The sequence below is a fragment of the Bos indicus x Bos taurus genome, chromosome 15, assembly GCF_003369695.1.
Source record: "Bos indicus x Bos taurus breed Angus x Brahman F1 hybrid chromosome 15, Bos_hybrid_MaternalHap_v2.0, whole genome shotgun sequence".
NCBI classification, from domain to species: domain Eukaryota; kingdom Metazoa; phylum Chordata; class Mammalia; order Artiodactyla; family Bovidae; genus Bos; species Bos indicus x Bos taurus.
In genome coordinates, this window is record NC_040090.1 from 35,094,516 (window position 1) to 35,120,291 (window position 25,776).

The 25,776-nt window shown below is 37.3% G+C and overlaps 1 protein-coding gene and 2 pseudogenes across 1 annotated transcript; all 3 read left to right on the forward strand.

Annotated features, from left to right (window-relative positions):
- Nucleotides 1-1,426: 1,426 nt before the first annotated feature.
- Nucleotides 1,427-2,377, forward strand: LOC113904952 (annotated as a pseudogene).
- A 10,340-nt stretch (nt 2,378-12,717) lies between these two features.
- LOC113904953 (olfactory receptor 51A4-like) lies at nt 12,718-13,683 on the forward strand. The gene has a single exon (XM_027562015.1). The coding sequence runs from the start codon at nt 12,739-12,741 to the stop codon at nt 13,681-13,683; it is 945 nt and encodes a 314-aa protein (XP_027417816.1). The 5' UTR covers nt 12,718-12,738.
- An 8,924-nt stretch (nt 13,684-22,607) lies between these two features.
- Nucleotides 22,608-23,541, forward strand: LOC113904954 (annotated as a pseudogene).
- The last annotated feature ends 2,235 nt before the right edge of the window (nt 23,542-25,776 follow it).

Below are 25,776 nucleotides of genomic sequence, written 5' to 3' on the forward strand. Positions count from 1 at the left end.
ATGAAATTAAAAGACGCTTACTCCTTGGAAGAAAAGTTATAACCAACCTAGATAGCATATTCAAAAGCAGAGACATTACTTTGCCAACAAAGGTCCGTCTAGTCAAGGCTATGGTTTTTCCAGTGGTCATGTATGGATGGGAGAGTTGGACTGTGAAGAAAGCTGAGCACCGAAGAATTGATGCTTTTGAACTGTGGTGTTGGAGAAGACACTTGCAAGTCCCTTGGACTGCAAGGAGATCCAACCAGTCCATTCTGAAGGAGATCAGTCCTAGGATTTCTTTGGAAGGAATGATGCTAAAGCTGAAACGCCAGTACTTTGGCCACCTCATGTGAAGTGTTGACTCATTGGAAAAGACTCTGATGCTGGGAGGGATTGGGGGCAGGAGAAGAAGGGGACGACAGAGGATAAGATGGCTGGATAGTATCACTGACTCGATGTACCTGAGTCTGAGTGAACTCCAGGAGTTGGTGATAGACAGGGAGGCCTGGCGTGCTGTGATTCATGGGGTCACAAAGAGTCAGACACGACTGAGCAACTGAACTTAACTGAACTGAATGATCTTAAGGATCTTCTTATCTTCATTGTAGAGTTGTAATAGTCCTTCGTATACTCTGGATACAAATCCAGATATATTATTTGCAAATATTTTTATTCTGTGGGTTGTTTTTCTCACTTTCCTGTTGATGTCGTTCGAATATTTTTTACTGTTGATGAATTGTTTTTTACATATGTGCATATTTATGTAACAAATTTCATATTTAGCTTTCTGTTTGTGCCTTTGATGTCATATACATTGTTTAATCCCAGGTCACAAAAATTCATTATCTATGTTTCCTTCTAATACCTTTAGTGCTTTAGCTCTTGAACTTATGTCTGTGGTATATTTTAAGAGAATATTTGTGTAAGGTGTGAAATAGGGGTCTAATGTCATTATTTTGTGTGTGCATATCCAGTTGTCCTAGCCTTATTTTTTTTTTAAGAATACTGTTTCTTAAAGTTAAATATTCTTCAGCAACTCCAAATGCAATGCAATTGTGGTAAGTGATACCCTTCTATGATCCTTTATTTATCCATACATTGTTCCAACTAAAGGCCATCACTATCTAAAAACAATGGTATAGGAAATAGAACTTGTGAAATTTACTGCTTCTTTTATGTATGCTAAATCTAAGGGGGAAAAAGTTTGTAGCTAACTGTTGGTGGTTACTTGTTTAAGTTTCTCTTGATATCCTACTTATATGCATGGGTCCTGATACTATTTGTATTTACATATTATGAAATATTATCCTCATACTGTGAGTTACAGGAAAATAGCTGCAGTCCCAAGATTAGTACCAAGCAGTTGACTAAAGCATGTACATTTGAACTAATCTATTTCTTCCATTGCAGGAAGGTCTTTGCAAGATCCACACTGTGATTCCTTTATGCTCCTGCAATATCTATCTTTAACATTTCTGAAGGGGAAATCTCTGCCTTCTTCCTGATTGGGATCCCTGGGATGGAGCATGTGCACATTTGGGTCTCTGTCCCCATCTGCCTTATATACCTTTTTGCTATCCTGGGGAACTGCACCATCTTCTTTCTCATAAAAACAGAGACCTCTCTGTATGAGCCCATGTATTATGTCCTCTCCTTGTTGGCCTTCTCTGATATAGAATTATCCATCTCCTCTCCTCCTACCATGCTGAGAATCTTCTTGTTCAATGCCACTGGAATTTCCCCTGATGCCTGTTTTGCCCAAGAGTTTTTCATTCATGGATTCTCAGCTATGGAGTCATCAGTTCTTTTTATCATGTCCATAGATGACCTTATGGCCATCCACAACCCTCTGAGACACTTCTCAATTCTGACCAGTGCCAGAGTCATTAAAGTTGGCTTTGTATTCACAGCATTATGGTTTTGTTTGTCCTTGTTTTCCCCTTTATTGTAAAAAGGCTGAAATTCATAAGAAAAGCCTTCTATCCCACACCTACTGTGTCCACCAGGGTGTTACGAAGCTGACCTGTACTGACAGCAGGGTCAGTATCACCTCAGATTGTTTATGGCTCTTACTTCTTTATTATATTTGTTGTGCATTTCTGCACCTTACTTGCTAATCCTAAAAATTGTTCTGAGCATCACCTCACACAAAGGCAGTCTCAAGGTCCTCAACACTTGCATCTCCCACATCTGGGCAGTGCTCGTCTTCTAGGTGCCTACTGTCACCTTGGCTGCCCTTCACCACTTTGCCAAAAATGCTTCTCCAGTTATTAGTGTCACCATAGCCGATATCTTCCTTCTGGTTCCCCCTCTAATGAATCCCATCGTGTACTCTGTGAAAAGTCAGCAGATTAGAAATCGAATCCTGGTGAAATTATGTGAGAAACGAAGTTGATGGGCAATTACAGCTGCAGTGGAAGCTCCCCTACTTGGCAATTCCTGGCAACTGTTGAAATCTGAAGATGGTGATGAAAGAATAGAAACTGAATACAAGGATGCACGGTACATACTTGGTGGGCCCATCAAATATCACGTTGTTTATTTATCTAAGCATTAACAGCAATCTAGAGTAGATGTTTTAGGAGTTAGGCTTGGAATTATAATCTTTTTATAACTAAGTTTTCCACCTCTTCGCTGGTTTTTATCTCTACAGGCAGCCAGCTGTATATCAACCTTAACCACAGCAATATAGTCTCAATTAAGACTAAATAGATTTTCAAAGTATTATTCTAAACAAAAAGAGAAAAACAGTAAAATAACATGTTCCTTTGCAGAATAAAAAAGAAGCCAATTATAGCTCTAATGAACTCAGACATGGTTAGCAGTATCTGAAGTGTGCTGTGAGATTAACCAAACATATCCCCACACAAACAAAGCATCTCTTACTTGTATGTGTATGCATGTTAGTCATTAGCAATTCAAATAAACTATTAAAAATTCCCCTCTCCTAAAGTACTATGAAATGTGTTTGGAGATAAAAGGCTCATATATATAAAATAATTTAAATGAAATGCAAAAAATAATAGATAAGCAAATATTCATTTATATTTTCAATTGTTTGCAACAGATTTCATAAATTATCTCCTTTAAATGTACATTGAGTTATCTATTCTTTATCCAAGTATGTGCAATGCTATTTGCTATTTTTAAGCAGTATTATTTTTTAATTGTATCCTAAACCACCTAAATCAATGTGCAAGTGACTTAAGAAGCAGATTTTAATCTTTGTCAGTACCCAGCAAGGTACCCATTGCATACCAGTTGTTTGTTGGATTTAAAAACCTCATTATTTTAATCAGTTTCAAAGACATGAATAAAATACGTAATTGTAAAGCCAAAGAATCAAGTAAACTATGTCTGAGAAATCCCATTAATGTAGAGCTCACTTGTTCTGCAAATCAATTTCTTGGGGCATAAAAGAAAATAAAAGCAAGTGAAAGTAGCACTTGGACATTATTTTAAAATGAAATAATACCATGTATATATAAGATCTAATCAAATCCTCACTGAAAGTTCCTAAATGAATTTAAATCTGCTTGTAATCAGAACTAATATCATTAATTCACACTCTGAAAAATAAAAAAAGCCTGCTTTAGTAAATGAGACATATACTCTATTGCAAGTGACAACAAATACAATATTATTTTAATAAAATTTTCTTAGGTAAGATATTACAATGGTTCACAGGTGTGAAATTTGTAGGAACCTGGGGAGCCTTAGCATAACTAAGTGCAGCGAAAGGTCATCAGCATCATTAAACTCTTTCTCTTCCTCCTGTCTTCCTACTTCTATCAGTGTTCTGGATGCAGCTAACCCACATGGTGTGCTAAGTAGACAAAAATTGGATAAATAGGCAGTAGGGACACTTTTTACTTCTTGTTTAACTGGGCTTTCCTGATAGCTCAGCTAGTAAAGAATCTGCCTGCAATGCAGGAGACCCTGGTTCGATTCTGGGTTGGGAAGATCCCCTGGAGAAGGGAAAGGCTACCCGCTCCAGTATTCTGGCCTGGATAATTCCATGGACTGGATAGCCTATGGGGTCGCAAAGAGTCAGACGTAAGTGAGTGACTTTCACTTCACTTAACAGAGGAAAGAGAACTTTCACTATCAGCTCCATTTAGAGATCTAGGGAAAATATTGAATGTAGCTTTCTTAATATCCTGAAGCAGAACTGATCACTATACCCATATAGTGAATATAAATTTAATGTGATTTGGAAAATTGGCCATGTACAAATCTCTACCCCACTATTTCAATCATTGTGATTTAGCATATAAAGTAAGTTTATATATAAGTTATATATTAAATGAAACAAGTTAGTGAGTCTCTCAGTCATGTCCAACTCAGACTATATAGTCCATGGAATTCTCCAGGCCAGAATACTGGAGTGAGTAGCCTTTCCCTTCTCCAGGGGATCTTCCCATCTCAGGGATTGAACCCAGGTCTCCCACATTGCAGGCAGATTCTTTACCAGTTGAGCCACCAGGGTGGCTCAGAGGTTAAAGCATCTGCCTGCAATGCAGGAGACCTGGGTTTGATCCCTGTTTTGGAAAGATTCCCTGGAGAAGGAAATGGTAACCCACTCCAGTATTCTTGCCTGGAGAATCCCATGGACGGAGAAGCCTGGTAGGCTACAGTCCATGGGGTCACAAAGAGTTGGACACGACTGAGTGACTTCACCTTCACCTTCAATATATAAAATAAGGAAATTCTATTTCCAGAAAAGTTGGTGAAATGTTGGATAGAAATAAATCAGACAAAAATAAATAAAATAGACCAAGGAAACCAAATAATTGTCTACTAAAACTGCCAAATATGGCAGACTGACACCAGTGAGAAGTAATGTCAAGACCATTACTTAAGGAAAATGATTAGTAAAATATACATAAGAAATTAACTCATGCAGTAGCCAGTAGGGATTTTATTTTAGATCTTAGAAAATACAGCCATCATTAAACCACTGATTACAAACCAATGTATTAGTAATAATTTTTGAATCATTATGGAAAAATAAAGTCATTTTCCGAAGGCTATGCTTAAGGTATAGAGACAGGCACCCAGGTATATGTCATCTTAACTCATGGCACATATACAGGAGCTACTGAAGGCCCTCTTCTCCATCTTGGCAAGGCACAAGAATCACATGGGAAGCTTTTAAAAGCCTGGATCATAGTATAACATCACAAGCCAATTAAAGCAGAATGCAAAATTGTTTTTAAGCAGTTCTCCTGTTGATGAATATTAAAGTTATATCCAAATAGTGGCTATAAAGTTTTAATGAAGATCCTTAGAGATATGTGTACTTGAATGAACTAATTTCTTTAGAAATGGGGTTTTTACACCACTGAGTTGGGTATTTATCTAGCTACAGTAGATAATGCCAAACTATTTGTCGTCAAATAATTTGTATCAAATTACACTGTCACCAGTAAAGTATTAGAGTATCAGTTGTTTCATATTTTTACCAAAATTTGTGATTCTCAATGCTTTTAATGTTAGTTATTCTAGTATGGATATCATAGTATCTCATTTAATATTAATTTGCATTTTTCTAAATGCAAATTGCAAGTGCCAGTTCAGTACACTGCCTATTTTTAATGCTCTTTTCCTATTCATCTGTAGGAATTCTTTATATATCCTTGTCAGATATATGTATGAGAATATCTATCCCAGTGGGTGGTGTGCCTTTTCAGTCTCATAAAAATATCTTTCAGTGAATAGTTCTTTCTTTTAATTAAATGCAAATGATCAATTATTTTTGCTTCAGGATTAATCTTTCTGTGTATTTGGTTTTATCAGGCTCATGAAAATATTATAATTTTTCTTCTATGATCTTTTTCTTTTTGTATTTAGTACTTAGGTCTATTATCTAACAAATTAATTTTTGATAAAGTTTAAATTAAGACTTTTTCTCACTATTTGTCTATACTTTATTCTATTTCTTGAAATGAACCTTCCTTTCCCTTTTGAATTATGTCACTGTCATAAATCAAGTGATATTAAATGTATGTGTCAGTATCTGAAATGTTTTATTCCATTACTTTATCTAATTCTCATATTAATACCACACTGCTTAATAAATGCAGCTTAAGAGTTAGTCATGAAATGTAATGCTTAATTCATCCAACTTTTTTTTTTCTTATTTTACATATCCTGGCTCTTTGCGGTCTTATATAAAATTTACAATCAACTTGTCAGTATTCCCTATAAAATCTACTAGAATTGGATTAGAATTTTACTAAATCAACATGTCATTTTGGGAAGAACTGTCATCGTAACATCATAGAGTTTTCCAAAAAATAAGATATATCTATTATTTAGATCTTCTAGAAATTGTTTGCATTATTGTGGCTTTCAGTTTAAAATCTTGGAAGTATTTTATTACATTTATTTTTATATATTTGATGTTTTGAAGTCTATTGTACATGACTTTTTAAATTTTAATTTCAGATTTTTTTAATTATGCAGAATTTCAGTTTTGTATATGGTTTTTATATCAGGCCAGCTTTTCTAATTTCACTTATGTTTAATGTTTATATATGTTATATTTACCATTTAACCATTTGCAAACAGATATTTTTGTTTTACCTTTAAAACTGTTATACTTTCATTTCTTTTTTGGACATTTCATATAATTTTGGACAAAAATACTGAGAAGCATCTTTGACTTTTCCTTACATCAGTGGGTAAATGTTCAATTTTTTTTTCATTAAAATAATGTTAGCTTTTGTATTTTAAATTGTTTACCTAATTTTATGTATTTATTTATTGACTGCGCTGGGTCTTCACTACTGTGTGGTCTTTTCTCTAGATGTGGCGAGCGTGGGCTATCTCTAGTTGCAGTGTGTGGGCTTCTCATTGCAGTGGCTTCTCTTGTTGCTGAGCACAGGATCCAGGGGACATGGGCTTCAGTAGTTGTGATTCCTGGGCTCTAGATCACAGGTTCAACAGTTGTGGCATGCAGGCTTAGTTGCTCTGTGGCATGTGGGGTCTTCTTGGACCAGGGATTGAACTTGTGTCTCCTGCATTGGCAGGTGGATTCTTTATCACTGAGCTACCTGGGAAGCCCAGCTTTTCTATTTTTATATATGTCTTTTTCAAATTAAAGTACTACTCTTCTACTTCTAATTTACTCAGAGTTTTGTAATTAAAAATATTGTAATTTTATTTAATGAGATAATCATATGGTTTTTATCCCTTTTGTCTATTAGAATAAGGCACATTCATAATTTCTTTGAAGTATAATTTCTTGGGATAATCTGTATTTCACCATGACATATTATCTTTTTTATAGGTCACTATATACTATTTGCTGTTTGTTAAATATATGGATCTATGTTTATAGCCATATTAGCCATTAATTACTTTTTCTTATGATTGTCTTGTTTAGATGTCACTCATGAAGCCAATTAGAAATTGGTCTATTTGCTGCAAGAGCAGGTACAATATTGATATTATTTCTTTCTTAAATGTATGCAGTGAATTCATATGAAACCTTCTTGACTTTAGGTTTTCTTTGAAACCTTTTTTTTTTTTACGAGTTGGTGATGGACAGGGAGGCCTGGCGTGCTACAGTTTGTGGGGCCGCAGAAAGTCGGACATGACTGAGCGACTGAACTGAACTGAACTGAACTGAGTGAAGAGTTACATCTTCAGTTTAGAGGTTAATTTCATAGGTCATTGAGTTAATGGAGCCTCATTTTGAGAAAGAGTTCCCTCTACTGGCTGATCTAAGCCAGAGCCTATTGTCTCATGATACTTGTTCATTGTTGATGTATTTAAGATAAGGAGGTTACACTACTGAATATAAGAAAATCATTGCTAGGTTTTATTTCATTTTTTTCTGATTTGGGTAGAGGTTCTTGGAGCCTTCTTCCCCCCCACCCACCCCCCAGTGAACTTTGTTGAGGTATACTTTACCTGAAATAAAAGACATACATACTTGTGTAACCACCACCATTACCCAATCAAGATTTTGAACATTTGTACACCTCTAAAAAGTTCTACTGTGCATTTTCGCAGTCAGTCCCCAATCCTGATCCCCCATGTCTCCAGGAAACCACAAATCTGCTGTCTCTTGGCATAGATTGTATTGCTTGTTAAGAATGTTAAATAAATAAATCACTTAGTATGTAAAAAAATAAATAAATAAAAAATAAAAAGTATTAAAAATTTTTGACAGATATGAAACAATCCAGATTTTCTCTTTCTTGTTTGAGTTCTGGACACTAATGTTTTTCAAAGGTATTTTCATGTTACATGGCATCATGTTACATGATGCCATTTAACTTAACTTATGTACAGTAAAAATAGTTGTGTATTATATTCATCATATTTATTTAACTTTATATCTGAAAGATCTGTATATTATGTTCCTATTTTCATTATTAATATGCACTTTGTTTTCTCTCTTGATAAGTTTTCCTAAGTTTTTAAATGGATTTTCTTTATTAAACTTTTCAAATTACCAAATTTCTGCTTTGTTGACTTTTACTATTTTATGATAGATTTCCATTTCATTGACTTCTGATCTTACCTTCCTTTCTCCATTGGATTTAACATATCATTCTCTTATTATCTTCTTGAAATGGATGTTATATTTTTGTTTTCAACCTATTATTCTTTCCTAATAAATGAATTTCACCTGTATTTTACCATAGAGGTACTGCTTAAGCTGCATCCCATCTATTTGATATGCATATCTTTATTAACATTTAGTACATAGGACCAAGAAAAACTTCAAATAGACTGTAATGTTTTGTTTTATCACAAGAAAATTACATCAAGGTTGTATCACAAAATATTTGATACACTGCATAATTCATATTTCTTATAATATAGTGATGTTTTAAATATACTTTATATACAAGTAAAACTTTGTAATAGTATGTAAATTAAACATGCAAAAATAGGTGTCAGTTTACAAAATAAAAATCCATATGAATAGACGTTACATTTACCAAAATCTGTGCTTTTACTCTATGACAGACATAGCTATTAATAAATGGAAACCATACTAAAGATAAAAAAAATAAAAATGGTATGTGTTATTACATGATGCCAGTTTAAAAAATGCAATCCCCTCATTCATTCAAGAAATACTTACAAGCTACCACAAGCCATTCAATGTGCTATTGACTGGACATATCAAAATAAAAAGGACAAACGCCCTAAAGTGCCCTATTGTATGTTAACTGCATCATCAAGGGACAAATGGGATCAGTCTCCAAAGTTGGACAATAAGCAAGTAAATGCATACAACCATCATCACAATTGTTATACACACACACACACACATGCACGCACTAATAACAAGGAACCAAGATTAATCCTTCTATCTCTTTTATAACAAGGACCCAGAGAACATTCAGAGATAAAGAAAGTGGAAGTTAGAAAATTCTTGACTATCTAGCCAAGAGGATTTCCTTTGAGGGGGTATAAACAATAGGGCATTGGTAAAATAAAATTATTATGACAAAATTCAGAAAACTTATTCCAGAAAATTATGGTAAAATTTTGTTGTGCTTCCTCTTTTTGGTCAATTCTATATTTGTGCTTATCCAAAAGCTATGTATTAATAGAAGCGAGTATAGATATAATATCAAGAGCATTACCTTAGGATCCTCAAACTACCATTTTGTTTCCTTGCAAAAGTACAACAAAGATAAGGTCACATGTTCTGTATCAGTCCCCAAAATTAACTAGTAGGCAACTAAGGACGCTGAAAATAGTATGGAATACCAGACAACAATCCAATCCCTAACTCCTTAAACATTGACAATTCCAATTGCTTAATATATGTTTTAGTTCAGTTCATTCATTCAGTCGTGTCCGACTCTTTGCAACCCCATGAATCGCAGCACACCAGGCCTCCCTGTCCATCACCAACACCCAGAGTTCACTCAAACTCATGTCCATCGAGTCCGTGATGCCATCCAGCCATCTCATCCTCTGTCGGCCCCTTCTCGCCCTGCCCCTAATCCCTTCCAGAATCAGGGTCTTTTCCAATGAGTCAACTCTTCACATCAGGTGGCCAAAGTATTGGAGTTTCAGCTTTAGCATCAGTCCTTCCAATGAACACCCAGGACTGATCTCCTTTAGGATGGACTGGTTGGATTTCCTTGCAGTCCAAGGGACTCTCAAGAGTCTTCTCCAACACCACAGTTCAAAAGCATCAATTCTTCAGTGCTCAGCTTTCTTCACAGTCCAACTCTCACATCCCTACATGACCACTGGAAAAACCATAGCCTTGACTAGACGGACCTTTGTTGGCAAAATAATGTCTCTGCTTTTGAATATGCTATCTAGGTTGGTCATAACTTTCCTTCCAAGGGGTAAGCATCTTTTAATTTCATGGCTGAAATCACCATCTGCAGTGATTCTGGAGCCCTCCAAAAATAAAGTCTGCCACTGTTTCCACTGTTTCCTCATCTATTTCCCATGATGTGATGGGACCAGATGCCATGATCTTCGTTTCCTGAATGTTGAGCTTTAAGCCAACTTTTTTACTCTCCACTTTCACTTTCATCAAGAGGCTTTTGAGTTCCTCTTCACTTTCTGCCGTAAGGGTGGTGTCATCTACATATCTGAAGTTATTGATATTTCTCCCAGCAATCTTGGTTCCAGCTTGTGCTCCTTCCAGTCCAGTTTAGTTATCAGGAATCAGACCTCAGCTCCTACCTTATCTCTAATGTACAACCCTGATATGACCTTGGACAGATTATGTGAACTCCTTGAGAAACGTTTTCTTGATCAATAAAATGAAGATAATAATTATAGTTACCATTGTTCAAAAGAGTCGATTCAAAATCATTATCCAGCAATGAATGAAAATAAACGGAACAATTTAGATTCTTAATTTAAATTTTGGCTAATACTATGTGCAAAATGTGAGAGACAAGAGTTTAAAGGGCTCAGATTTTGAACTTTTGACATATTAAGTATAAAGGATTAACATGCCCTACATAAAGGACAGATTTGGAAAGGCAGAAGATTACATCTAATGTTAAACAAGTTGATTTTAAGGGATATTTAGTTAACAGTGTTCAGGAACATTTAGAAGGATGGATCTAGGGTTCAAAAGTAAAGGCTAGGCTAAAAGACATGTCATAGGATCTTTGTCTTACATCACTTCCCTGAATGCCAATGTTCAACCCATAGCATCTCTGCTTTGGCATTGTCCATGGCAGAGAAGCAGTATCTGAATCAAACACTCAACAGAAATAACAGGAGACTTTATTTAAGATATACCATGTCTCTATCATGCTCAGTTATTAAGGACCTCTCTCCAACTGAAATAACCCTAGCTCAAAGTCTAGATGGAGAAGGCGATGGCAACCCACTCCAGTACTCTTGTCTGGAAAATCCCATGGATGCAGGAGCCTTGTAGGCTGCAGGCCATGGGGTCGCTAAGAGTTGGACACGACTGAGCGACTTCACTTTCACTTTATACTTTCATGCATTGGAGAAGGAAATGGCAACCCACTCCAGTGTTCTTGCCTGGAGAATCCCAGGGACAGGGGAGCCTGGTGGGCTGCCATCTATGGGGTCACACAGAGTTGGACACGACTGAAGCAACTTAGCAGCAGCAGCAAAATCTAGATCCTCATTTACTTCCTTTACTGTTAACCATCTCTGTGGACTTACTATGTCGCACATGTTTATTTTTAGTCTCAGAATAGATCCAGCTTAGCTGAAATCCCAAGAAAACTCAGTGCCCCTAGAGGAGGTGTCTTGGAAAGAAGAGGCAAACCCTCATATATAAGGAGACTTTGGTAAGAGACAAATGGCTTTTGGGATTTTATGCTAGAATCCTTCAGCTGCTCTCAAAAGTCTTCTGCAAAATATCCCATTCTCTGGTAAGCTCTCAAATTATCTTTATCTACTTTGTGTTCACTTTACTTCTCTTCTTTGTAAATAAACCATTTAGAACTTTACATAGAGCAGGATACATCTCCAAATGTCATATACCTAAGAAAATTGTTCATTTCAGAAACTATGTAAATGATCTATTCACTTTTTAAGATATCAGTCTTCAACAGAGTTCAAATTCTCCTAAATCATGATACCGAGCTCTTCAGATTATTGTTCTCCTGTGAACATGACACAATTCATCACACATTCCAGGTCAGAAGAAAAAGAGATGTAATTTGTCAGTATTCAGTAGTAACTGCCCTTTCAAATATATAAATGATTTGAAAACCATGGGTTTTTTTTAAAAGGGTATTTAACCAACAATCTTCAGATAGTAAGGGGTGGAACTAAGGGTAGTTTGGTTTTTAGAAGATCATATTTCTTTGAGAGTTCCAAGAAGTACATAGAAATTAAGTTGTGAGACTCCTTTGCCTTCATGTAGTGTCATTCCAGAAATCACATATTCTGCCCAACATCTCATCTAGAATGTGAAAGAAAGAAATTATAGAGGCTTCTAGATTAATTGATTAAGGTTTACTAATATTTCACAAGGAAAAAGAAACCAAGTTTTCATCTGAATGCAAAATATATTTCTAATTTCTCTATGTAGGAAAAACTTGCCCAGAAGTAATTTTGTTAGTCTGTGATACAGGTAGATTCTATTCTGAAGTGGAAACCGCTTCTCACAATATGATAGTCATATAAATGCTTTGGTCTGTCAAAAGACAACTAAACAGTCAGAACTTAAGCGTTGCATTTTTTCAACTAAATTTCCAGATATTCATATTGTTTTTTTTTTGACTCAAAGCTCTATATATCATTGCAGAGCCCTCTAAATTCATCATGTCCATTATCAACATATCACACGCTGAAATCACCACCTTCATCTTGGTTGGGATGCCGGGGCTAGAATATGCACACATCTGGATCTCTATTCCAATGTGCAGCATGTATCTTATTGCTCTTCTGGGAAACTGCACCATCCGTTTCATCATTAAGACAGAACCATCCTTGCATGAGCCTGTGTACTATTTCCTTTCCATGTTGACTTTGTCTGACACGGGCCTATCCTTTTCCTCTCTTCCCACTATGTTGAGGATCTTCTTATTTAAAGCTTCTGAAATCTCTGCAAATGCCTACTTTGCTCAGCAATTCTTCATCCATGGATTCACAGCACTGGAATCCTCAGTGCTCCTGATCATGTCGTTCTATTGCGTCCTAGCCATCCACAACCCTCTGAGATACAGCTCCCTTCTTACAACTCTCAGAGTTGCCCAAATTGGAATTGTATGCTTTTTCAAGAGCTTCTTCCTGGTTCTTCCCTTTCCCTTCACTTTGAGAATGTTGAAATATTGTGAGAAATGCCAACTATCACATTCCTACTGTCTCCACCAGGATGTCGTGAAGCTGGCCTGCTCTGACAACCAGATTGATGTCATTTATGGCTTTTTTGGAGCACTCTGCCTTATGGTAGACTTTATGCTCATTGCTGTGTCTTACATCCTAATCCTCAAGACTGTGCTTGGAATTGCATCCCAAAAGGAACAGCTCAAGGCCCTCAATACTTGTGTTTCACACGTCTGTGCAGTGATCATCTTCTATCTGCCCATCATCAACCTTGCCATTGTTCATCCTTTTGTCCAGCATGTCTCTCCCCTCTTCAATGATCTTATGACAAATGTTCTTTTACTTGTGCCTCCACTGATGAATCCCATTGTGTACTGTGTCAAAACCAGGCAGATTAGAGTAAAAGTTGTAGCAAAATTATGTCAGAAACAAATATATTAATAATGGTCATAGATAATAGGCAATATATGGTGGAATGTCTTGCATAAAAGGTTAAAGATGTGTTTGAGAAAACCTAATATTTGTCACCAATAATCATCAATATATTTTTGTTATTATCATCAAGTTTATTTCATTCAAATTGATTACTGTCCACGGGCATAAAATAGGAAATGCTGTGTATTTTGAGGGGGTCTCCATCCAAATTAACGAAAAAGAAAATGATGCCTGATGATGTCATCTTTTATAAAAGAACCAAATTGCAATCAAGACAGACAAATGGAAGCTCCTATACTTGTAACAAAACTTAATTCCTCATCTTCACATTCAGTTTATCCATAATATGTTCTTTCGATTCTAAACACAATGTATATCTTAATTAGATCTCCTCACTATCTCTTTTAATCATCCTAGTATGTCACCAGCACTTCTTTAGTGAAATACCCCAGTAACCTTCTTAGTTATTAAATGTCTACTTTTTGCTACTTACTGATTCTCTATGCAAGATAACAGTGAACTTTTAAAAAAGACCAATTTAATGATGCAATTTTTATTTTAAATATAAACTATTACTTCTTTGGGAATAGATTTAAGAAATAAAGTACCTACTGTAAGTTGATACATGTTCTTTATCCTCTCTCAGTTGAGTTCAGTTCACTCACTCAGTCGTGTCCAACTCTTTGCGACCCCATGAATCTCAGCACGCCAGGCCTCCCTGTCCATCACCAACTCCCGGAGTTCACTCAGACTCACGTCCATCGAGTCAGTGATGCCATCCAGCCATCTCATCCTCTGTCGTCCCCTTCTCCTCTTGCCCCCAATCCCTCCCAGCATCAGAGTCTTTTCCAATGAGTCAACTCTTTACATCAGGTGGCCAAAGTACTGGAGTTTCAGCTTTAGCATCATTCCTTCCAAAGAACACCCAGAGCTGATCTCCTTTAGAATGGACTGGTTGGATCTTCTTGCAGTCCAAGGGACTCTCAAGAGTCTTCTCCAACACCACAGTTCAAAAGCACCAATTCTTCGGCATCCAACTCTCACATCCATACACGACCACTGGAAAAACCATAGCCTTGACTAGACAGACCTTTGTTGGCAAAGTAATGTCTCTGCTTTTCAATATGCTATCTAGGTTGGTCTTAACTTTTCTTCCAAGGAGTAAGCATCTTTTAATTTCATGGCTGCTGTAACCATCTGCTGTGATTTTTGAGCCCCCAAAAATAAAGTCTGACACTGTTTCCACTGTTTCCCCATCTATTTCCCATGAAGTGATGGGACCAGATGCCATGATCTTCGTTTTCTGAATGTTGAGCTTTAAGCCAACTTTTTCACTCTCCTCTTTCACTTTCATCAAAGGCTTTTTAGTTCCTCTTCACTTTCTGCCATAAGGGTGGTGTCATCTGCACATCTGAAGTTATTGATACTTCTCCCAGCAATCTTGATTCCAGCTTGTGCTTCTTCCAGGCCAGCATTTCTCATGATGTACTCTGCATATAAGTTAAATAAGCAGGGTGGGTGCCCATTTAAAGCATGACTATTTAATGCCACATATTTAATTTTGTGACATTAGTTTCTTTAGATGCTCTTTGTTAAATGCCTGCTTTAGCCACTTTACTACATGTTTATGAAAAAATGATTGACCCCATGAGAAGGTCTTGTGTAACACATTTAACTGAGTACAATCAACCCAGTTAATTTAACTGTAGAGTAAGCTCTGACAGTTCGTTTTCTTTATGTAATGCCAGTGCCTGACTTTGACCTTTGATTGCCAAGAGACATTTTCAAAGAAGGATGCCCTTTCTTTGAAGGGCACATTTGCCACATAACTAGAAAAAGAGCCAAGCCAAACCCCTACCATCTCCCTACCCCCATCTGGCTCCTCTGTTTTAGAGATCTTGGTTGATTTCCATAACTGTCCATTTTGAGTCCTTTTTTTGTTTTTTTCTTTTCCAGCAATTTAATTTCTGCTCTCTCTGTTTAAATTCACCATTAAAAAGTGAGTCTGCAAACTTGTTGTCCAATCCCCAATCCCAATAAAAGCAGAACTCCAGATCTGTGTCTCTCTCTCCTCCCCCCTCCCCAGTGCCCTCACTGTGTGGCCCCAGGTATACTATACAATTCCTAGGGCTTGTAAATATTAAAACTTTTATTTTTTTCCAAAGTTTCCTATTGCTGAGGACATCTTGCAATCATAATAAGAACCACAAGAGCCAGTCCAGCCACAAACGTTGGATATAGGTAGGCTGAGACAATCAAAACATAATAATTGAATGCATTATTATTTCTTAGTAATTTGAAATCCTACACATACCATATATCAAACACGTGTAATGTATCTGTATATGTGCTTCTATGTGTCTGTGCATGAGCTTTCCCAGTGTGAGAGCTTCTGAAACATACAGGCCTGAATTCTTTCTCCTTTCAATTTTCTTAGATCATTATCAGAATTTAAAAAAATATACATGTAAATATTTTACAATACGAATAAACTAAAAAGATATTGTTGCAAAAAAGTTTTTAAAAATCAATAAAATGCAATAGCATGATTTTAGAAGATTCTTAAAAGGTAAGGAGTAGAAGATAGCTGATTCACTGTTAAAATGAACCACTCTCTCAAAATAAATAGTAAAACTAAAAATCAATGACAAAATATTTAAGCATCCCTTCAAAACTGACTAACAGGACAAGATATCCCATATCATCATCTATATTCAATTTGGATTCAGGTCTTAGAACACTAAGATTAATGAGAAAATAATCAAAATGGAAGGTAGAACAGACATACAAGAATTCCTGAAAATAATCCAGGATTTAAAAAAAAAAAAAAGGATAGATAAATAGAAGAATGAATAAATGTAGCATAATTCAAGAGGAAAATAATAATACATTTTAAAATGTAAGACTGGCCTATTGATTTTGATACAATAGAAATGCTAGTCAACCTAATTGAAGATAGACAATTTTCATCAATCACATTTACTTGATTATTATCTTTAGACAAAGTTAATCACTCAGAAGCAAATCCAACATGATGGACAGAGTTTCTTCCATCTACCAAAATCATGTGTTAGGAGAATAAAGTTGCATTTCTCAAAGTGTGGTCCTTGGACCACCAATGAAAGCATCACCTAGGAGTTTATTAAATGTACAGGAACTTATGATCCACTCAAAATATATTGAATCAAAATATTCATTTTAACAAAACCTTCAGGTGATTGATCTTCACATTAAAGTTTAAGAGGCACTTTAGTAAAGCACTTCTTTATTGACAAAAGTGTGAGAATTTAGTGTGATTGTGTATTAGTGGGGTTTGAAGGCTTGCAAGAAGTGTAAAGCCACTGAGAATTCATTTCTCTCTAATTTCCACATTTCTAATTATGTCATAAGATTATGATATTTGAGAAAGTAGATATGATTTATACAGCAAAGACAGGCTGGCTACATTTGATTGCTGACCTATATTTTACTCATATTTGTTCCAAAGAGTATTCCCTGTATCTGCCTACAAGTAAGTATACTATAAATCTACACAGCATAACATGACTAACTCCACCAACTGAATAAATAGGATTGAGTAAGAAACTAAAGAGGCAAGCAGTAAAGTGGGAGAAGATATATGCTATACATCACCAACAAAGGGCTTAGCTTATATTTATTTAAATACTTTGGCAAATCAATTAGAGAAAGACAGGTAATCCAATAGAAAATGGACAAAAGGATTCAATAGATGCTTCAAAAGAGGAATTACAAATGAGCAGTAAACATATTAATAGAGAAGTATATTTTCATGTTAGAAGAAAATTAATATATGAAATTGATAGTATGATCTTTTTCAGAACTTGATATTCTAAATACCTAGTTAATTTATCCTGAAACATCTTGGCAGATGAGTCAAGAGCAAGAGTTGATGAATGGCTATTGGGTTTTAATATGGTCTCCAAGATCTAATCATACTTAATTTCCTTAGTCTGAGCCTGTGTTATAAGGTGTTAGATTCATCTCCCTTGAGCCAACCCCTAAGATTTCCCATGAAGTATGGTGTTATTCATCAGGCAGAGCTTGCTTGTAGTCAACTCCAAGGGTCCTCTAGGCTTTATAAGACAGGGCTTACAAAGCAAAAAAGGGGAGTCTAAGGATGCTTCCCAGATTCTAATATCATATTGGTAAAAAATAATCTCAAAGAAGGTAAGATATAATTCTATTCATTCAGGATATTTGACATAATTTTCATTCCATTTTCTATTTGTATTCTCAATAGATATGCTAGATGTTAAAAGCAAATCAGCAGATGCCCATGGAGATAGAAAATCTTATAGAACAACCAAGGAGAAATGGACTGTATGTGTTGATAAGGGTATGTGTCCAGAGATGTCTTAGAAATGCCCTGTCTGGATGATATGTGTGACAAGGGTGAAAGAGAAAATGTAGTCTCTCAATCATGTCCAACTCTTTGCAGCTCCATGAACTGTAACCTACCAGGCTCCTCTGTCCTTGGAATTTTCCAGGCAAGAATACTGAAATGGGTAGCCATTTCCTCCTCCAGATGATCTTTCCTACCCAGGGGTCGAACCCAGGTCTGCTACATTGCAGACAGACTCTTTACTGTCTGAGTCACTGGGGAAGCCTGTATGTCTCAAAAACCACATGATTCATTTTATCTATGTCTCATAGGTAGATTCATGGCCTTAGACAAATTATTGTACCTCTCTAAGACCTGTTTTGATGCTTTTGAACTGTGGTGTTGGAGAAGACTCTTGAAAGTCCCTTGGACTGCAAGGAGATCCAACCAGTCCATTCTGAAGGAGATCAGCCCTGGGATTTCTTTGGAAGGAATGATGCTAAAGCTGAAACTCCAGTACTTTGGCCACCTAATGCAAAGAGTCAACTCATTGGAAAAGACTCTGATGCTGGGAGGGATTGGGGGCAAGGGGAGAAGGGGACGGCAGAGGATGAGATGGCTAGATGGCATCACTGACTCAATGGACGTGAGTCTCAGTGAACTCCGGGAGTTGGTGATGGACAGGGAGGCCTGGCGTGCTGCGATTCATGGGGTCACAAAGAGTCGGACACGACAGAGCGACTGATCTGATCTGAAGACCTGTTTTATTAATTATAAGGTGAATAAAATAATCGTATATAACATAAATGAGGAAAAATATATAAACTATTTAGCAGGGTGTCATATTACTATATAGGGACTTCCCAGTGGCTCAGTGGTAAAGTATCCACCTTCTATGCAGGAGTCACAGGAGACATGAGTTCAATCCAGAGTCAGGAAGATTCCCTGGAGAAGGAAATAGCAACCCACTCCAGTATTCTTGCCATGAAAATTGAATGGATAGAGGAACCTAGCAGGCTAAAGTCCATGGGATCTTAAAGAGCTGGACATGACTGAGCATGCACATAGGCATGCATATTATTGTATAAAATTTAAAATAAGAATAAATACATAATAAAATAATTAAATCTATGTGTGCTTATTCTATACATTTAAATTAAATCTAATAGTGACTATCTCTAAAAATAATGCAGTCTTCAAGCAATAGTGATAAAAGAGCCAGAAAGCAAATGACCACAATCTATTGACATAAGATAATTTTAGCCATATCTAGCATAGCTGACAGAGAAGGCAATGGCACCCCACTCCAGTACTCTTGCCTAGAAAAATCCCATGGATGGCGGAGCCTAGTAAGCTGTAGTCCATGGGGTCATTAAGAGTCGGACACGACTGAGCGACTTCCCTTTCACTTTTCAGTTTCATTCATTGGAGAAGGAAATGGCAACCCACTCCAGTGTTCTTGCATGGAGAATCCCAGGGATGGGGGAGCCTGGTGGGCTTCTGTCTATGGGGTCGCACAGAGTTGGACACGACTAAAGTGACTTAGAAGCAGCAGCAGCAGCAGCATAGTTGGGCTTCCCTTGTGGCTCAGCAGGTAAAGAATCCACCTGCAATGCAGGAGACCTGGGTTTGACCCCTCGGTTGGGAAGATCCCCTGGAGAAGAGAACAGCTACCTACTCTAGTCTTCTGGCCTGGAGAATTCCATGGACTGTATAGTACATGGGGTCACAGACAGTCAGACAGGACTGAGCAACTTTCACTTTCAATTTTCACTTTCGTAAAGAACCTATTTTGTGTAAACGGGACTATATTCTGTACCTACAGAGAAAAGCAATAGAAATTTTTAGAAAAATTTATCAGTTTGATTCAAGGAAGGAAAACTGAGTATTTAACTATATGAAGCAAAAAGCTTTAGGCAGTAGTTAATATACTAATACTGGGAAAAAGCTAGGACATGTTCATTGATGGTGACCTGTGGTACGGACCTAACAGAAGCAGAAGATATTAAGAAGAGGTGGCAAAAATACACAGAACTATACCAAAAAGATCTTCATGACTCAGACAACCACAATGGTGTGATCACTCACCTAGAGCCAAAAATCCTGTAATGTTAAGTCAAGTGGGCCTTAGAAAGCATCACTATGAACAAAGCTAGTGGAGGTGATGGAATTCCAGTGGAACTACTTCAAATCCTGAAAGATGATGCTGTGAAAGTGCTGCACACAATATACCACCAAATTTAGAAGACTCAGCAGTGGCCACAGGACTGGAAAAGTTCCACTTTCATTCCAATCCCAAAGAAAGGCAATGCCAAAGAGTGCTCAAACTACCGCACAATTGCACTCATCTCACACACTAGTAAAGTAATGCTCAAAATTCTCCAAGCCAGGCTCCAGCAATATGTGAACCGTGAACTTCCAGATGTTCAAACTGGTTTTAGAAAAGGCAGAAGAACTAGAGATCAAATTGCCAACATCCGCTGGATGATCAAAAAAGCAAGAGAATGCCAGAAAAGCATCTATTTCTGCTTTATTGAATATGCCAAAGCCTTTGACTGTGTGGATCACAATAAACTGTGGAAAATTCTGCAAGAGATGGGAATACAAGACCACCTGACCTGTCTCATGAGAAACCTGTATGCAGGTCAGGAAGCAACAGTTAGTACTGGACATGGAACAACAGACTGGTTCCAAATAGGAAAATGAATATGTCAAGGCTGTATATTGTCACCTGGCTTAGTTAACTTATATGCAGTGTACATCATGAGAAATGCTGGGCTGGAAGAAGCACAAGCTGAAAACAAGATTGCCAGAAGAAATACCAATAACCTCAGATATGTAGATGATACCATCCTTATGTCAGAAAGTGAAGAGGAACTAAAAAGCCTATTGATGAAAGTGAAAGAGGAGAGTGAAAAAGTTGGCTTAAAGCTTAACATTCAGAAAACGAAGATCATGGCATCTGGTCCCATCACATCATGGGAAATAGATGGGGAAACAGTGGAAACAGTGGCAGACTTTATTTTTGGAGGGCTCCAAAATCACTGCAGATGGTGACTGCAGCCATGAAATTAAAAGACGCTTACTCCTTGGAAGGAAAGTTATGACCGACCTAGATAGCATATTCAAAAGCAGAGACATTACTTTGCCAACAAAGGTCCATGTAGTCAAGGCTATTGTTTTTCCAGTGGTCATGTATGGATGTGAGAGTTGGACTGTGAAGAAAGCTGAGTGCCAAAGAATTGATGCTTTTGAACTGTGGTGTTGGAGAAGACTCTTGCGAGTCTCTTGGACTGCAAGGAGATACAACTAGTCCATCCTAAAGGCGACCAGTCCTAGGTGTTCATTGGAAGGACTGATGCTGAGGCTGAAACTCCAATAATTTGCCACCTCATGCAAAGAGTTGACTCATTGGAAAAGGCCCTGATGCTGGGAGGGATTGGGGGCAGGAGGAAAAGGGGATGACAGAGGATAAGATGACTGGATGGCATCACTGACAGGGAGGCCTGGCGTGCTGTGATTCATGGGGTTGCAAAGAGTCGGACATAACTGAGAGACTGAACTGAACTGAACTGATTGTTATTAGGAGATTTATTATGTTTCAGACTAATCAGGACTTTGCCCACTATCTCTCATCCTCAAAGTAATTCTGCTATTTTACTATCTCCTGTTCATCAGTAAGTGTATGAAATTTCACAGATAAACATTTATTTTTAAGTTCACATAAGAATGGAACAAATATTTTGAAAGTGAAACTATGTGTAAAAATTGTCTAAAGAATGTCTAGCACAGAGTAATATTTTCTGATGTTTTATCTTTTTAATCTCTCTAACATATTTATTCCTTTTTTTCCCTCTTTCAGCTTGTTAAGAGCTGTCTCTCATTTTCATCTCTTGATCTGACTGAGCAAGTGTTGATTTTATACCTTTACGATGTCACAGCTGTTTCTACTTGGTGGATGGTGTTACCAATAGTGGTAGCAAGCTCTACAGAGAGTTTGCAAGTGAAATCAGCTTTAGAAGCCTGGCCTGAAAAGTGTTTGGAGCAAACATCTCTAGAAATTGGAGAAACCACTTCCTAACTGCTTTACTAAAATCTATTTCTTGCCATTTTTTTTTTTTCTTAATTCTACCTTCATTTTGGATCAAGCAGAAAGAGCTACCCTATAGTTCAGCCTGACTGTATAAATTGTTTAATTAGATTATAGGTGGGGAGGGGCAAAACCTAATAGTAAAAGGGGAATTTATTTGCAGGACATATCTTTATGTGGGTACTTTTTTCCTCAGGACCTGATGGGGAAGTGTGACATCCATGGTTCTCCTTGTCAGTTAACATTATCTGACTATATTATCAATAGTCTGTTTGTAAGAAATACCTCATTCTTTTATTCTATTATGAGAAGTCTTTCAAAACTTCTTTATTCTTCGTTCTTTTATTCCTTTATTCTTTTATGAGAAGTCTTTCAAAACTGTGTTTTCTCTGTTTATGTCTCAGACAAAAGTGCTGAAAGAAGGAAGAAGTGCATAACAGACCTATGCTGAAAGTGCCGTTTCAGATCTGGGAATAAGTACTTCCCAATCAATTTATCATGCACACTCTCAATTCCTCTAAGGTGGAGATCACCACCTTCTTCCTGATTGGAATCCCAGGACTGGAGCATGTTTACATATGGATCTCTGTCCCCATCTGCCTCATGTACCTGGTGGCCATTCTTGGCAATTGCACCATCCTCTTTGCGATCAGGACAGAGCCCTCACTCCATGCACCCGTGTACTACTTCCTTTCCAAGTTGGCTGTCTCTGACCTGAGACTGTCCCTCTCATCCCTCCCCACTATGCTGCTGATCTTTGCTCTCAATGCTACAGGAATTTCCCCAAGCGCCTGCTTTGCTCAAGAATTCTTTATCCATGGATTCACAAATCTGGAGTCCCTCAGTGCTCCTGGTCATGACTTTTGTTTGCTTTTTGGCCATCCACAACCCCCTGAGATACAGCTCCATCCTCCCCAATGCCAGAGTGGCCAAAATGGGTCTGGTGTTCCTCATTAAAAGCATGCTCTTAGTGCTTCCATTTCCTTTCACTCTTAAAAGATTGACCTATTGTAGGAAGAGCCTACTTTCTCACTCTTACTGTCTCCATCAAGATGTCATGAAGCTTGCCTGCTCTGACGACAGTTAACTTTTTCTATGGCTTCTTTGTTGCTCTCTGTATGATGACAGACAGCATGTTCATTGCTGTGTTCTATGTATTCATCCTGAAGACTGTGATGGGAACTGGATCCCACAAGGAGCAGCTCAAGGCCCTCAACACCTGTGTCTCCCACATCTGTGCTGTGCTCATCTTCTACATGCCCATCATCGCTTCAGCTTCCATGCACCACTTTGGCAAGCTCAAGTGCCCAGTGGCCGTGATCCTCATTGCTGACATTTTCTTGCTAGTGCCACCTCTGATGAATCCCATTGTCTACTGTGTGAAGACACACAAATTCGTGAGAAGGTTCTGGGGAAATTTGGTCTAAAATAAAGGTATGCGGAAAAGTGAGGCAGGGTCAGCCAGGTTCAGGGAATAAAACAATACCTTTCTAAGCAAAGTATTATGGATGGGTCATTCTTATCTTTCCTAATCATGATTGTAATCAGTACAACAGCATGTGGTCTGGGCATTGAGGTCTGTGAGCTTAGGACTTACATGGGCATTTATAGGTATGTATGGGATAATTTTGTAATATAATTAAAATCATGAACCAATACATGGATGTGGAATTTTAGTTACAGTGTTTACAACACAAGGATGTAAAAATGGAAGTAGAGATTGTTTTCCCTTATAGAGAATGAATATCAGAGAAGCTGGAGTCTAAAAACATTACTCCAAACCAGTTGCTGATTTTCTTTCCTGCAGCCTTCAGACATGTATTTACTGTGGGGACCCAATTTAAATTCTTGATTTCCCATTTAAATTAAAAAAGTCTGTTTTCAAATATGAGTTGCTTGTATATTTGCTCCCTTTGCTCTTGTTTTTTTTTTATTTTTTTTTTAAATTTTACATTGGGTTATAGTTGATTCGGACTTCCCTTGTGGCTCAGCTGGTAAAGAATCTGCCTGCAATGTGGGAGACCTGGGTTTGATCCCTGGGTTGGGAAAATCCTCTGGAGAAGGGAAAGGCTACCCACTCCAGTATTCTGGCCTGGAGAATTCCATGGACTATAGTCCATGGGGTCGCAAAGTGTCGGATATGACTGGGTAACTTTCACTTTTCATAGTTGATTCACAATGTGGTGTTAGCTTCAGGTATACAGCCAAGTGATTCAGTTACATATTCTTTTTCAGATACTTTTCCAATTTATGTTAATATAGAATATTGAGTAGTGTTTTTCATGTTATATAGTAGGTCTTTATTAATTATCTCTCTTATATACAGTAGTGTGTATTTTAATCTCAAATTTCTAATTTATTTATCCTCACCACCTTTCCCCTTTGATAACCTAACTCTGTCTTCTAAGTCTGTGAGTCTGTTTTTGTTTTGTAAATAAGTTCATTTGTATCTTTTCATAGATCACACATGTAAGTGGTATCACATGATACTTGTCTTTCTCTATCTGGCTTACTTCACTTAGTATGATAATCTCCAGGTCCATCCATGTTGCTGCAAACTGCATTATTTCATCTTTCTAACGGCTGAGTAATATCTAACTGTATAAATATACCATATCTTCTTTATGCATTCATCTCTCTATGGACATTTAGGTTGCTCCCATGTCTTGGCTATTGTAAATAGTGCTGTTATGAACATTGGGGTGCATGAATCTCTTTGAGTTGGTGTTTTCTCTGGATATATGCCGAGGAGTGGGATTGCTGGAACATATGGTAACTATCAATTCCTGGGTTGGGAAGATCTCCTGGAGGAGGACATGGCAATCCACTCCAGTATTCTTGCCTGGAGAATCCCATGGACATAGGAGCCTGCTGGGCTACATTACATAGGGTCTCACAGAGTCAGACATGACTGAAGCAACATAGCAGGCATGCAAGCATGGTAACTATATTTTAGTTTTTTAAGAAACTTCCATACTGTCTTCATAGTGACTGCACCAATTTACATTCCCACTAACAGTATAAGAGGATTCCATTTTCTCTATACCCTTTTGTTATCTGTAGATTTTTTGATGATGGCTATTCTGACCAGTGTGAGGTGATACCTCATTGTAGTTTAGTTTTGATATACATTTCTCTAATAATCAGTGATGTTGTCTTTGCTCTATTCTTAACCATCAAATAGAGACAAAGTGTCTCAGCAGTAAAGAATCTGCCTGCCAATGCAGGTGACGCAGGAGACATGGGTTTGATTCCTGGATCAGGAAGATCCCCTGGAGGAGGAACTGTCAACTCACCCCAGTATTCTTGCCTGGAAAATCCCACTGACAGAGGAACCTGGTATACTATAATCTATGGGGTCACAGAGAGTCAGACACAGTTGAGCATGCATGCAGCCTTGAACTGACAATAAACTCATAATATTCTTTAAGATAGAGTAGGTTTGTTTTTCTTTTCCTCTAACTTACAACAGGGTTCCAAAAAGCCATATTTACTAAAAGAACAGAGGGGCAGTTCTGCTATTAGTAAGAAATAGGAAAGCTATTAATAGTAGCATGGTAATTTTTAAAGCACTGATAATTCTTAGATGCCTTAAAATATATGTTCTAAAATAATGATTTCAATGCTTTTAGATACTTGGTATTTTGGTATTTGGTATTTGGCATGT